Below are 14,998 nucleotides of genomic sequence, written 5' to 3'. Positions count from 1 at the left end.
GTGAGACAACAACTACTGACAAGAGACAGTGTGACCCTATCACAAGCCTATTCCTTAGCGCACAGTGAAGAGACTAGGAGATTATGTTTCAGCATCATCCCTTCGAATCAGCCTTGGCAGCAGTTAAACCTAAGCCTGGGGGTGATAAGAGAGGGATATGAAGAAGGAAGACAAGAGGGACCTAGTAATGTGAACATTGCAAGAAACCTAAACATACTAAAGACACCTGTTGGAGGTTGCATCCTCATCTAGTTCTAGCAAAACTCAAGAACAAAAAGGGTAATGCTAATATGGGTGTTAGTACTGATTGTGCAACCTCATAGGAAGCACACCACTAGACACCCTAGCTGCTGTCCTGGCTGCTCTAACTCAGTTGGAAAATGAAGTTGGTAATTCAGCTCCATCACCTCAGCCTTTGCTCATTCAAGTACTCGGGCCTCAGCTTATCATGCTTCAGCTCCAGGTAACATTGTACATTGTTGGATAATAGACTCAGGTGCATCTGACCATATGACTGGCTTGCCCTCACTATTTACTACGTACCACTTATCTTCTGGCAGAGACAGTGTCCATTGCTGACGGTTCCCTTGTTCCCATTTCTGGCAAGGGAAACATAAAGCTGTCTAATGCCATTTCCTTGTCTTCAGTTTTGCATGTTCCTAAACTTAGTACTAATTTGCTTTTAGTTAGTAGCATTACTAAAAACCAAAATTGTTCAGTGACTTTTTTCCCTAATTGGTGTGTTTTTCAGGATTTAGAGACAAGGAAGGTGATTGGGACCGGCTGTGAGATGAATGGAATCTATTTGCTTGGAGGGAGCTCTCATTGGGAAGATAGTGAAGCTAGGAGGTCTTTTGTTTCTCAGTCTGCTGGTCAGGTTATGCTTTGGCATAATCGATTGGGTTGTCTATCTTTTCAGGCTTTGAAGAGTTTGTTTCCTAGTTTGTTTGAGTTTGTCCAAATGTCCAACCTATTCATTGAGTAATAAAAGAAGTAATATTCCTTTTGAAATTGTGCATACAGATGTTTGGGGACCTTATCATATCACTGCTATGGGGGGTACAAATATTTCTTGTTGTTTGTTGATGATTATACCTGTTTTTCTTGGGTTTACCTTATGCGTTTTCGAAATGAGATTCCAACATTGACCCGGATCTTTCATCAGATGATTTTAACCCAATGGGGAGGGTCAGAAATGTGGGCTATTAATATAGCCCATGATCCAATACAATACGACAAAACTAAGCATATTGAAGTGGACCGACATTTTATCAGAGAAAAGGTTGCACCCCAAGAACTATGTCTTCCATATATCACCTCCAACATGCAGCTTGCAGATCTTCTCACCAAGGCTATTTCAAGGAAGAAGTTAGAGGCAAACCTATGCAAGTTGGTAATGACAAATATCTATCCCCAACTTGAGGGGGAGTGTAGAGAACACTGATGGGACCCCCACTGATGTGGTCCCCACTGTGTTCGTATGATAGTAGTAGATAGTTAGTTATGTTAGTTGTTTCAGTTTGTTAGTTAGTAGTTATTTCAGACATGTTATTAGTTTTCCTTTTATTATTTTGCCATGTAAGCAATAAGGGTAATTCAGCCCTTTACAGTTATTTGAATATGAATATAAATTATAAGAGTGGGGCGGCTACTGCTAGTTACTGTCACTCTCTTTTCTGAATTCTCTCTTTGAGTTCTTCTTCTCCTCTCCTCTTCTTCTCTTCTCTCTTCTTCTTCTCTTCAATCTTTATTTGTTTTACCATTAAAACTTAAAACAGATTGTAGTCTTGTACGACTACTACTTTGAACCTTGGCTAAGGGTAACGTGTCAGGTAGAAGAAGATAAAGGATTAAAATGGGTATAAGTAGATGAACTACCTATTATGTGGTTTATACCTTCTGAGTCAATGACCAAAGGAGACATGATAGAGAGAAGGCAAGTAGAGCCAGTACTTGATGTCTAGGCAAGAATAGTAATGGAGGAAGATGTAGCGACTAACTGTCCATTATATTCCTCCTTGGAAATGGCAATAGTCAACTATATGGCCTCATAAAATATGTGCAGAACCAAACTCCATATAGATTTATACAATACCCAACAATGTGGCGCTCTAATCCACAATGAGTGCAAAACTCGGTTGATGTACTTTTGCCACGTACATGGCCACCCCCACCTCCATTATCAATTCTACCAACTTGTGGTCCAAATGGGTCATGTCCACTACTTCCACGTCTACCTCCATTTCCCCAATGTAAGTTACAGCGCACTTGGAGAAGAAAACCTAGTCAAGTTGATTAGGAGAAATCATAGTTTTTGAGGCACCAAGGCGAGGCTAGGCATTAGAGGGCGCCTTGTCGCCTAGGCGATGGATTTTTTTATATAGAAAACATAGATCCTAGGGTAGTTCCCTAGGTACCATAGCCATATTTCCTTAATAATTATTCATAATTTTCATATGAAAAGTATAGAGTTCATGTTAAAGTATAGAAAATGTCTTGATTAGACAAAATTTTATGTTCTTCCTTACTTATTGGTTCAGGTTTTAAAGTCTTTGAGGGTTCAATACAGCATTTAGCAATATTTGTATTGATTAAATCCTAACAAATAAGAAAATAATAAAAAAATTAGTATAGAAATACACAAAATGAATATTTTAGTTTAATAGTGCATATGTTATAATTATAATGTCAAAAAATAAAGAATAAAAAAGCATTTTAGAATACATAGTACAAAACTGCTTGGCGATTAGGCGAGGCGAGCCTCAAACGGTGCCTTGTCGCCTAAGCGCCGCCTTGACAACTATGGGGGAAATAGAAATCCCTCACTTTTCCTGCTCCGATACCATGTGAATATGGTATCCTGTAATCAGAATAGTAGAGGAAGAAAGGACAAAAGAAGAGAAAGTAAGGAAAGATCAAGAGAGAAAGGGAGAAAGAAACTAAGAAACAAGAGGTTGGAAGAGAAGAAAACCCAGCGAACTGATTAGAAAGAATTAGAATGTCTAATCTGTTCTAAAGCAGTTGGCCAGCCTTTTAAATTAACCTAATAAAAGGTATTTACAATAATAACCCTGTCTATGGAGATTTATGGACTGGAGTGTCCTTATTTTATAAAGTAAAATGCCTAAACTACCCTGTTGCCATTATAAAATGAAGAAGTCAAGAAATATTGCTTCCGTCAATAAGTTGATAACTTCAGCCGTTTTAATATTTCCCAGAAAAAAGCATTAGGCCATTCACCTATCAAATTTGTTTGAGCAATAATTCCTCTGCCTTTACACAAAATAAAACTATTCTCATTTTCTTTCTCTTTTACTTTTATAAGGAGAGATTTTACAGAAAGAATGAAATTATAAAACCATATATAGAAAATTGTGGATATAAAAATAAATAAGATAAAGATCTATATGAAGTAGTACAACTCATACACTATAACAGACCACTGACTTGGAAAATTTGCACAACTAGCAATAATCAAATCCAACCACTAAGGAGACCCTGGTGTCTTAGTTGTCATGAATCCACACGGTTCATAGGTCCCTATAATCCTTTCAAGAGAAATCCTAGGGCTCAATTCAACTGTCAATATTTCACTGATCTGTTGTATTGTCAGAATGGCATTTGTTATGGGTCATCCCAATGACAATGATGGCCTCACATCTTAATGTTTCAGTTTACTAACCATGTGCAACATGCACATATCACAGTATTAATGTTATGGGTCATCCCCATGACAATTGCAACCTGAATCATTTGTTCACGAAGTCTCTTGTTATGAAGCATTTCAACTAACAATGTGGTAAAGCTCCTAAAATTAAAAAGAAATAGGGTAATACAACTTCATAAATGAACAAAGAAAAACATATCACATTATTAGTTAGATTTAAAACCTAAACATCCAAGTTATGTGATACAGTGCCAAAACTAAAACTTGTCAAACAAAAAAAAATTATACAAACGAAGTTACCATTTTTAGCAGAATCAAGAAGCTCTTCCAGCTCAAAAATCCGATTGATACCACCAGATAGTAAAAGATATTTCCTGTTCAACTCAAGAATGTCACCAAATGCTAGGAAGCTTTGTGATACCACAGATGCTAGGAATCGCAGTGCATGTGCCAGTTCACCTGAAACGCTTAGAAAGGTAAGAAGGAGACAATATGACTATAACAAGAGCTCAACAATCTCACCTTGGGTAGAAGTCAATGCTCGATCTCCCTTATGCTCCATAGCATACAACAAACTCAACCCCCAAGTAACATTGTGTGGAAGTTGCTTTGTGATAAAATCATCCAATATACCAAACAGCCATTTTTTCTTCAGAAGCATCCTACAGTGATCAAGCAGTTCCTGGAATCTTGAATCAACCATCTGTTTAGCACAGACATTCACAGATTAATGACTGATGAAAACTTAGAGATAGTCAAATACAATTTAAGAAAGGAAAAAGTCACAGAGACAAGATTTAGGAAAATAAATGTGGAAATGTAATGGTGGAGAAGATAAAAAAGCCAATAAAGGAAGTTTCGGAATTTTGGCAGCAAGGGTAGTTTGATCATCGTGTTCAAATACCTACCAGATTTTATAGTTTTGGGGACGGTGGGTTACACATGTTTTTCTCTTTTGTGCAGGGACAACTCCATAGTTATGTTAAACAGTGTCCTTCCGTAGACTTATTCAACTATAGTTGTTATTCTCAGATCTTGCTAACCAAATGAATGGAATCTTATAATAGTTTATGCATCCATAGTTGGTTAGTGATTCCCATTAACTGTAGATTAATTCTAGTGTTTAGTTTCATCTCTTCGCCTTTCCATTTTCTTTCTAATTCTCTTGCTACAACTGCCATGTAAAAGCTTCTGCATCGCTGAATTTAATAATACATCACAAATGGTACAAAAACCACCTTGAACATTATCTGAGAATTTTCATTAGTTAAAACCCAAGAGATGTCTTCTAGGGAAAATCTACTCTCTGATAAATACTTAAGATCTAGAAAAAGAAATGTCTAAAGAAGGTGGCATTGTAGGGTCATTATCCAATGATGGTCGCAGAAACCGGGGGGTTTTGGAGGGGTAAACTGGATACAAACCCAATATTCCTTTCTTAGCACTTTTTCCCATTCTACAAATTTCACATTCCAGCCATAATTTATTTCCTGTTAAATTTCATATCGAGCCATATTAACCCACTTAAATACATCAATAAACATATCCTAATATATTTTAAACAAAACCCTAGTTTTGGAGCCTTTTAAACCCTAATTTGCGTACATTTTTCACAACTTTTGATATTATTTGGCACACTTATGCATCATGTAAGCACTTACATTTAATTAAAACCCTAGTTTAGGAGTCTTTTAATCCCTAATTTGAATACATTTTTCCTAACTTTTGATATTATTTGGCATCACCTATCAGAACCCTACAATAGTTGGGATTTGATCAACCACAAGACTATCATACATCATGTATGCACTTAAACTTAATTAAAGAGTCTGTATACATCATGCTAAATGCACAATCACCTAAAAAAGTTTAAAATAATTGGATTACTTTTATTGGTTAAAAAAAGCTTACAGACAATCCCGTCTAAGCCCATTCAAATAACCAAAGAGGGGGGATACATTGCATCTAACAGACCTGATTCTAAGGATAGTCAATGCATAATGAAGTATTTTATTGATTAGAAGAATTGGTCATGTCATCTATATGAAGTAAATTAGGAAGTCCCTTCAAGCTACCTTAACCTTGCCTGATTTTCTTGCAATAGGCTTCAAATAAGAACAAGGTGGGCCTTTCTGCTTGGAACTTATGCTCTACGAAGAACTAGGTTACATTAACAATTTGCAGAGATGGTGGGGGAAAGCACTAGTGCTAGAGAATCCAGGTAAATGATTTGTAGAGAAGATCAAGCTTCTGAAAGTTAGAATGAAATTGTGGAATACAGAGGTTCCTGGATGCATTTCAACCTAGAAGGATAAGGCACTGGAAACTGTTCAGGGATTGGATGCAAAAGAGGAAGAAGGTACGCTGTTAGAGGAAGACGGTTGTAGAAGATCCAAAGCCAAAGAAGAATTCTCCAGGTTGGCATATATAGAGGGTATCTTGGAAGCAGAAATCCTGTGCCCAATGGCTACAAGCTAGGAATAAGAACACATCAACACATCATTCTTCCATATATCAACCAAAACCCAAAGAAGAGCCAACACAATTTCAACTATAATGATTGATGGCAGTGATTGCAACAAGACCGGATGTTGGGTATCAACTGCTGAAATCAAGACCAGGCCCATTCCTTTTTTCTCACTCACCTGTGGAAGTGGACTAGGTTCAACCATAACTTTTTCACCCCTAACAGTCGAAGGTACCTCTCTATTCTTTCCCTCTATGTAATCCTTAGGTGAGGCATCAAAGCTGATTCCCATCTCTCTGGCCTGATATCCTGAATAGGTTGTGCTAAAGGAGTAGGCTCGTTTATTGGATGAGATGTAATCTGCCAAACCTCTGTAAGTGCTTCTAAAACCATCTGTTTTTTGTGTGATAATTTCTGGAATAGAAGATATCTGTTCAATGCCGTTGAAACTCGGATCCCTCGTCTGTTTGTCATTGCTGAAATCTTGTGGGTCCATTTCCTCCTCTGGAAATAATAACTCAGTGTTTAAGCTTCCCTCCATGATATCCTTAGGTTTTTGAAGGTCAATGCTTCCCAGACTGAGTGTTTCTCCAGAGTTCGAATCCGAATCAGAAAACTCTTCATTATCTGTTGACATTTCCATATCTGAGTTATCTATCTCACTGCGCTTCACACATCTTGGATTATGGTGATCCTGTGAGAATTGAGTCAGTTTCTTGGATGGGATCCACTGTAAGGAGCTGGAAGCCTTTGCAGAGCTGTCACATCCTCCTTTAAGTCTGCACATGCCATCTTAAAACCTGGGTCATTTAGTTTTGGCCCACTTAACTTGGTTTTGGGCTTGCTAGGCCCAGGAGCTGATCTTGATATTAAAAGCCCATTGTCCATGGGGTCGACCACCACATGATTTTCAGCTTCTAGAGAAGCACCGGCCAGACCCGATGGTTTACCTCCCCCATCCTGTGGTTCAGCCTGTACTAACAACGGACCCTTCCCCTTCCCTGAAGTATTTAATTCATTTAAACCATTCAAAATATTTTACATGGCGTCGGAGGCTACTACCTGAACAAACATCCTGTTGGCTGTCATACCCTTACCTAGTATCTCAAGTTTTTTACTATTCTCCTGACCCAAGTTTTTTGGACTGCTTAAAGATTGTCTTTCCATTTTGGTGAAATTTCCCAGTTTCTTTTGTTTATCCATCCCCAAGCTGCCACATAGCTCCACTTCCTCAATTGCTATCGTTTGACTCCTTCCACAAGAACCATAGCCATCTTTAGCCTCTCCCTTGTTAGGAAGATACCTATCGTCTTCTATATCTTCGTTTTTTGAGATGATCTCCTTGTATAGCTTCTCTTGAGGGGTAAGGTATTTACGTCACCCCTCCCCCACCTCTTCCTTTTTTAATATTAATAAAATTCACAGTGCCACCCCTCCACTGAGAGTAAATTTTGGGGCCAAAAATAAAATTAACAACCCAGAAGAGACATGCCACGAATGAACAAACCACTATTCAATTTATGTGTGAGCATAACTAAATTATAGATGTAATTTGCAAGTCTTAAAGGACAGAAGTCAAAGAAGATTAGATGGCACTAAGAAAATGAACTTCAAAAGAGTGTCCCTGAAAAATCAGTTTATGTATAAGTTATTAAGGATAGATAAGAATAAGATGAAAAGATACTAGAAGCTCAAGTCAAGTCTCAATTAGAATCATACTGACTTGGTAATATAAGAAATAAGCTAATATAAACTAAGTAATAATACTTAGTATATTACTGTAACTATGAAATGGATGGTGGAATGTGAAAGACAAATCACTTACAGCTTTTTCTCGGGAACCACCTCCAAAGAAAGCAACCGATTCAGCATGAGTTCGTAATCTTGTATGCATGAACCTGAAAGTTCCTTCAAGTTCTTGTTCTCGGCTTGTTAGATCCCCAAAATCAGGTGTAATACTCCGCAGAAAACCCAGACCCAGTAACATATAAGCATACAATATGGCAACTCCCCTCCGTCCGGTTAATAGTTTCATTCTCCAAGTAAACCTGCAAAGTTTCAGTGATGCTTATAATGATTAGTAAAAGTTGGAGACTGGAAGCCACTAGAATGCCAGATCAGAGAATAAGGAACTCAGATGGGCAGGACAAGGGACAGAAGGGAAGAGGAAAAAAGAACAAAGATTTCTCTTTAAACTAACAGTTAGTTCAGAATTCAGTTGACCACCAGAGTAGCCACAAGAAGCAGAAGTTTGGTAAAGGACGTAGCAGGATTTATGACATGAGGAAGGAAGGTAACTATATGATAAGCAATCTGAGATTAGAGAAACAATGCTACTCATAATTCATAATGAGGGGGAAAAGGAAGGGGGATATGGCTAAAAAACAATGCTACTCATAAGTCAGGTATAAAAAAAAAGCAGGTTGACAATTTCCTTTCGTTTGACATATAACCAAAAATGCCAAGACATTTTGCCACATTTCACAGCTTTTGACCTTACTAATGTACATATGAACTGTTGTAGTAAAAGCATTGTGGTGAAAAAGACAACATAATGTCCATATACAACTTTAAGTAACTAACAATGTTGATCATTATGACTAATGCAGAGAGCAGAATCTTAAACTCTTTTGGTTTGTCTTTTTTATCAGTAAATATATATTTTATTAAAATTCAGATTGTAAGCAGTTTATACAACTTGATGATGGGACTGATGAACAACTTTCATCACTCTATTCACCCCTCATTACAGTGTAGCCCAAAATAATTCCCGTCTCAATGCCCCTTGTTTTGCTAATCCGTCAGCTAGCCCATTTGCACTTCTTCTGACCCATTTAAATTTCGACTCAACCTCCTTTGCAATTTTCTCCACTTCCCTAATCACATGTTTAAATGTCCATGGGCTGTGGCTGCTATTTGTTGCCCATGAAATTACTATTTTTGAGTCCCCTTCCACTTCAACATGTCTGCATCCTAGTTGTTTGGCTAGCTGTAACGCTTGTTGTAATGCCAATAGTTCAGCCTTCAGCAAGTTTCCGTTGCCGACCGGTCCTGAGAACATACCCAATATCCTCCTGTCAGAGTTTCTTAATACTCCTATTCCTGTGATGCCTGGATTTCCATATGAGCACCCATCAAAATTCAGCTTTACTTTATTGCCTTCAGGTGGTTTCCACTCCAGCCTTACTTTAACTCTTACTCTCGAAGACTATGCTACTTCAGACCATGTTCTTAGAATATCTGCGACTGAAAAGACTTGAAAGCAGTCCAAGGGTTTTACCCAATGGGCTACTTTCACCTTGATACTATCAATCACTTCCTCTATTGTTCTACTTTTTTCCAAAAAAATTCTGCTGTTCCTCTCTTCCCATGTTACCCAACAAATTACTGCCTTTGTTGCTTTCCACATTACCATCCCTTTTTTCTTTCTCTGTCTCAAGAAATCATGATTGAAGAGTCCTGCCACATCTTGAGGGGAACCCACCTGCAGCCAAAGAGAGTACAAGAATTCCCAAAATCGATGCACAAAAGAATAGGATATCATTAAATCAGAAAGGGTCTCACCACTTTCCTTACACAGTGAACACACATGAGAAGAAAGGCAAATATATGGCCTTCTTTTCTACAGCATATCATAAGTGTTTACCTTAGCAAGGAATACTTCCCAATAGAAAGCTTGGATCTTCGGGGGAATAGGCTTGCACCAAATTTCTTTCACAGGGAAAATCCCACCTAGAGGGTTAGGGGAAGCAAGTACTCTGAAGAAAGAAGAGAAAGAAAAGAGGTCTTCTGGAGAGCTTACCCAAATTCTAGAGTCTTCCAACGAAGGGTCCAAGTGGATCTGCCGTAAGAGGTCCAGCAAACGGGTTAAGGATTCACACTCATTCTCCCTTAGTCCCCTTCTAAAGCCCAAATTCTAGTTCAAACCAATTGGACACGGTGATCCCAACATGGATATAGCTTACCCCTTAAGGTTAGATAGCGCAAAGAGATCAGGGAATTTGTTTTTTAGTGGGGTTTCCCCTACCTATAGATCTTTTGGTATTAGATTCATCACCAATCTTTTGGAAACAAAATGAAAAGTTAAACGGAAAGCTTTGCACGCTTTCATTCCAAGGTTTTCATGGTTCAACCAGTTGGAACCATTACACCCATCTAAAAGCCATATACTTGTTGACCATGGTGCCTCCTGGTTTTATAGTTCAACCATCACATCAGTTCTGATTTACAAAACATTGGTCAGTAGGCTTCAAACAGAGAAGCCACACTTCCAAGACCATATCATTGAAGCAGATAGAAAATGGTTTTGAAACATCCCAAATCAATTGAAGCCGCCTAGAAAGGATGGGGCCAACCTGGATAGCCCGATATCTCATGTAATTTCACAAAAGATTGATGCTTTTCTCAATCAAAGATACTTTTCTCTATTAACAACGGGAATGTTGTGAAACTTATTGAAATAAGATGGATGTTTTGAAAGTTCAAGTTTCTCTGATATTTTTCTTACTTATAGTATACATCATATTACTTATTTCACACTCTCTCTTTATTAGAGTCTGAAACATTTTATCTTCCACTTATAAACCATATTCTTTTTTTCCAATTATGTCCACACCTCTCTTTCCACCTTTCATCCCTCTTCTGCCCTCATCTAGGGATAACCAGTTATGTCCCCACCCACTACTGAACTGGATACAAAATCTGATCAGATCTAGAGGGTTTCGGGTCAAATTTGAATCCTATCTGACTTTTGGATCTAATTCGAGTTAAATCTACCATCTTTATAATAAAGAAAAACTGAAAAATAAAATAGAAAAATAAATTAATTGGCTAGGCACACATGTATAATACCTAAAATTGATATGACTTTTTAGGCTAGGATGTAAAGTATCAGCATGATGTAGTAAGCATCTAATCAGATTGAATAGGATTAGATCCATATTCAATCCAATTATTAAACAGATCCAAACTTCAAAAATCAAGTTCAGTTTATATAATGGATCATAAAGATCTAAAATAATTACCTTGGGTATTGGGATCAAATCTTAAGACTTTTTAATTCCACCGCAAGCCCTATCCCTATCACTCATTTTTCACTTTTCGTATTTTTTTTGTTGATCCCAGTTCTCTCTCAGATTGCATGTCTCATGTGGTTAGTAACTACAAATATTTGAAGTATCAGTATTATATAGTAAGGATCTAAGCAGATCGAATAGGATCAAACCAATTATTAAACATATCCAAACTTAATACAAGTTCAATTTATTTAATGGATCATAAAGATCCAAAATAATTAGATTGGATCTTTGATCAAATCTCAGACTTTCAAACTCCATTGGAAGCCCTATCCCTCTCTCGTTTTTCAATTTTCATACTTTTTTTTTGTCCCAGTTCTCTCCCAGATTGCATGTCCCATGTGACTAGTAACTAGAGAAGTTTCATAACTCATGCTATTCAACAGCAATTTTCTGTATACAGGTTTTATCCTTTCAACATTACATAAATCATTATCATTATTCATGACAGCCAAAAATGAAGGAGAGCATCATCTGAAAGTTTAATGTGACAAGTACTCACCAGAGAATATCCACGGTTGGCTTTACCATTCCTGTCACAAGTCCTGAAAGGTCAGTTGTCAGCTTTTCAACATCATGCGATATTCTTTGATCTGCATCTATATCATGACCTGACATGTGGAATACCTATAAAAAGATCCATTTTTATCAGTCCTACAGAAAGATCCATTTGACAAGCAAATGTCACCAAAAGTAACAGCTTATGAACCATAGACTATAAATGAAAGAATCGGTACTGTTCATAGACAAAGCATGAAAAAATGGTGCATAAATATCCCTTTCTCTGAATCCAAAAAATGGTAGGAGAGAAAACGCATTCAGATTAAATATACCAATGAGAGATATTATTAATAAACTACCATTTTCTGTAAACCCAAAAAAGGGTTGGATGAAAAAAGTACACAACTTTTAAATTAAATATACTAATAAAAACAGTGCAGATATAACCAATTCTTATGCAGCAAAGTGTAACTAAATACAACACACTGTTTATTCTTCAAGAAGTTTCAACCTGATCAGAGAATGGCTAGATATTATGACTCTTCCATCATCTGGATATACCTTGTAAAATGCAAATTTTTTTATCAATACCTTGTAAAATGCATTCTTCCTCAAGTAGTTTTTCAGCAAATGTTGAGTTAAACGAATTCGCCACCCAAGGGCCAATCTGGCTGTTAAGTACCTGTAAAATAACAAATCCTTTGGCTAAATATATTCAAAACAAGAAAAATAAGCAATTTACAATGAAGTCCTAGATGTCTAAGCATGACTATGACAAACATATGGCTTCATCAGTTCATCCCCAATATATCTAATGACAACTAAAATGGAATTTCTTATTATAAATTCCTTTAGTGAGATAATTTCTAAAGACATGACTTCTGAAGATGTAGACAGTTACATTAAAAATTCAAAGAACTTGAATCTACTTTTTTCCTAAAGCAGATTATTTTGTCTTATAACATAGGAGTTACCTCAAAGATGGTGCTACAATGGATGAAGCGGCACTTTGAAGAACACTGATACCAGTTAATCGAATAAAGGCAGCCTTATCCTGCTCTAAAACATACTTTACACTTGTCCCTGTGAATGCAAGCACATGTACATAACGGGGAATGATGTGGAAAGATATGCATATGCAACTACATGGCAGAAATCAGAAATACCATTCAAAGAAGCAATGCGATCTGAGATCCATGTCCTCGTAACAACAAGTAAAGCCACGGCAAAGAGTTGTGCCCCCTGTTTATCAAGCAGTGTAGGCACCTACAAGGAAGCAATAACAAAATAAATAGAAACACTTTGTAGGACAATCAATTCCCATATGCTAATAGAGAGGGCAGTGGCAGTTTCTATATTTTCTCCTGTGATCAATGCAATCCAACCATAGTTGTCAAGGTACTAAGGGGAATTTAGGTGGCAACTAGTCAACTAGGCACTGACCTAGATGATGAATTTTGACAATAAAAAGGCAGTTTTTGTTGCTTTCCTACTAAAATAGCAACTACCAAACAATGAATTTTACATGTCAAGACAACATGCAATAAAGAATTTCACATATCTAGGCTAGAATTCAACAATAACAAGAAGTAAAACATAACTAAGAAATAATGAAAAACAAATTAAATAAAAAAAAAACTGGTTAATAAATTGACAAAAAGTAACAGAAAAGCAAATGGGGAAAAAACTAAGATAGAGAGAGAACTTACCACATACGGAAGTAGATAATCATGACTTCATTCAATCCAATGAAAAATCAATGTTTTGAATCCCTTGTTATACTCAATGTTACATAGATGATGGAAAGGGGAAAAGGATAGGGAAAGAAAAGGGGCCCATATTTTTATTTTATCTAGAAAGATATACATATACAAAATAAAACAACAAAACAAAGAAATGAGTAGAGCACTTGTCTGTTCAAGCTAGAAAGGGTAGCACTGAAAATTTGGAAGAAAAAATGAAGGGCAAAGCCCCTGGCCTGATAGTAAAGAGAAGGGGGGAGGAGAATAGAAAGGCAGTTATTAATTACTCAGAAAATGCAAAAAGAAAAAACAAGAGCAGACCACAGTACCATTTTCAGAGAGGGTCCTTGTTTTCTGAGTGCATGAGTCAAAGAATCAAAGGGATCAAGCTCTTATTTTTGCCAACAGAGAAAATGAGAAGTAAGACGGATCAAGAAAAAAAATTCAAGGGGCAAAGAAGAAAACATATATAGAATACAAAAAGGAGTAGAGCTTCATGTCTATTCACAAATACAGAGAGAGAGAGAGAGAAAATATTACAGAGATAAGTTAGAAAAAAAAAGAAGGGCAAAGACTTTGGTCTGGTAGGGGCAGGGGGCAAGAGAAAGAGAAAAGCACTTAGTCATCACCTGAGTGCCTTCCTAGGAGACACCATGACAAGTATGAAATTATGAATCCAACCCTAACTATTACCATGTATTGAATCAGAGTGAATGAAAGTTTTGTTTTCAAACATCGCCATTCGTCAATTATCTGTGTGTGTCCCCTCAAACTCTATATATTCTCTACTCTTTGCTACACTTCTAAATTCTCTCTCCCCTCCCCTCTATCTTTCTTTGTTCCCTATGGATTCAGCATCAAGAACTTTAGATTTATAAAACTTGTATCAATCTGCTCCAAAAATACTCATTACTCCAATTCAAACCCACATGATAAACCTAACCTTAGAGAAATCACCATTCAGAACAATGTTTTATAAGCAAGAAGTCTACGTACAAGTCAAAACTGCTATTACTAAAGTCACTATTATCTATCAAAAGCAGAGAAAATAAAAAGAGTAGACATATAAAGTTTGAAAGATATTACTTTTTTTTTATGAATGATAATAAATTTATTAATTCAGAAGCAAATTTAGACTGAGTTCATACAACACCCAATGGAGAAGCGCGAGCTGCATCCCCTCCTAGAATCTTACAAGTAAACTAGGAAAGAAAAGCAAGAATCACAACTGAGCCAAAAACAATTCTTCCCTATTTACCCCTTGCTTAGCTAACACATCTGACAAAGTATTTGCTGATCTCCCCACCCACTGTACAGTGACCAACATATTCCTTGTCAACCAACTAAATTTCTTCATTTCATTCTTGTAACGCCACATAGCCTCTGCAGGATTTTTCAACCAACCCACCACCACTTTGGAATCCCCCTCGATTGTTAGGTGTTGTACCCCCAGCTGGTTTGCAAATTGCACCCCTTGTACAACAGCTAAAAGTTTTGCCCAGATGGAGTCCCCAATTCCCAAGGGACCTGAGTAGAGCAACAAAAT

General features: G+C 37.0%; 1 protein-coding gene across 12 annotated transcripts in view; it reads right to left on the bottom strand.

The window, feature by feature from the left end:
- ABCD1 (peroxisomal ABC transporter 1) overlaps positions 1-14,998 on the bottom strand; it is a 76,484-nt gene that overhangs the window by 22,200 nt on the left and 39,286 nt on the right. For all 12 annotated transcript variants that reach the window (XR_016085602.1, XM_088903531.1, XM_088903535.1 and 9 more), the window contains 7 exons: positions 12,877-12,976; positions 12,685-12,793; positions 12,302-12,392; positions 11,712-11,836; positions 7,960-8,182; positions 4,190-4,370; positions 3,968-4,126 (listed from right to left, as the gene is read on the bottom strand). Coding sequence is in view for 11 of the 12 variants with exons in the window: in XM_088903531.1 (XP_088759657.1) it covers positions 3,968-4,126; positions 4,190-4,370; positions 7,960-8,182; positions 11,712-11,836; positions 12,302-12,392; positions 12,685-12,793; positions 12,877-12,976 (988 nt within the window). In the remaining variant the exon portion in view is untranslated. The remainder of the gene's footprint in view (positions 1-3,967; positions 4,127-4,189; positions 4,371-7,959; positions 8,183-11,711; positions 11,837-12,301; positions 12,393-12,684; positions 12,794-12,876; positions 12,977-14,998) is intronic.

Source organism: Nelumbo nucifera, chromosome 4 (genome assembly GCF_055504915.1).
Source record: "Nelumbo nucifera cultivar China Antique chromosome 4, China Antique-T2T, whole genome shotgun sequence".
NCBI classification, from domain to species: domain Eukaryota; kingdom Viridiplantae; phylum Streptophyta; class Magnoliopsida; order Proteales; family Nelumbonaceae; genus Nelumbo; species Nelumbo nucifera.
The sequence above is the reverse complement of the archived record's forward strand: the minus strand, read 5'-3'. Positions and strand labels throughout refer to the sequence as shown.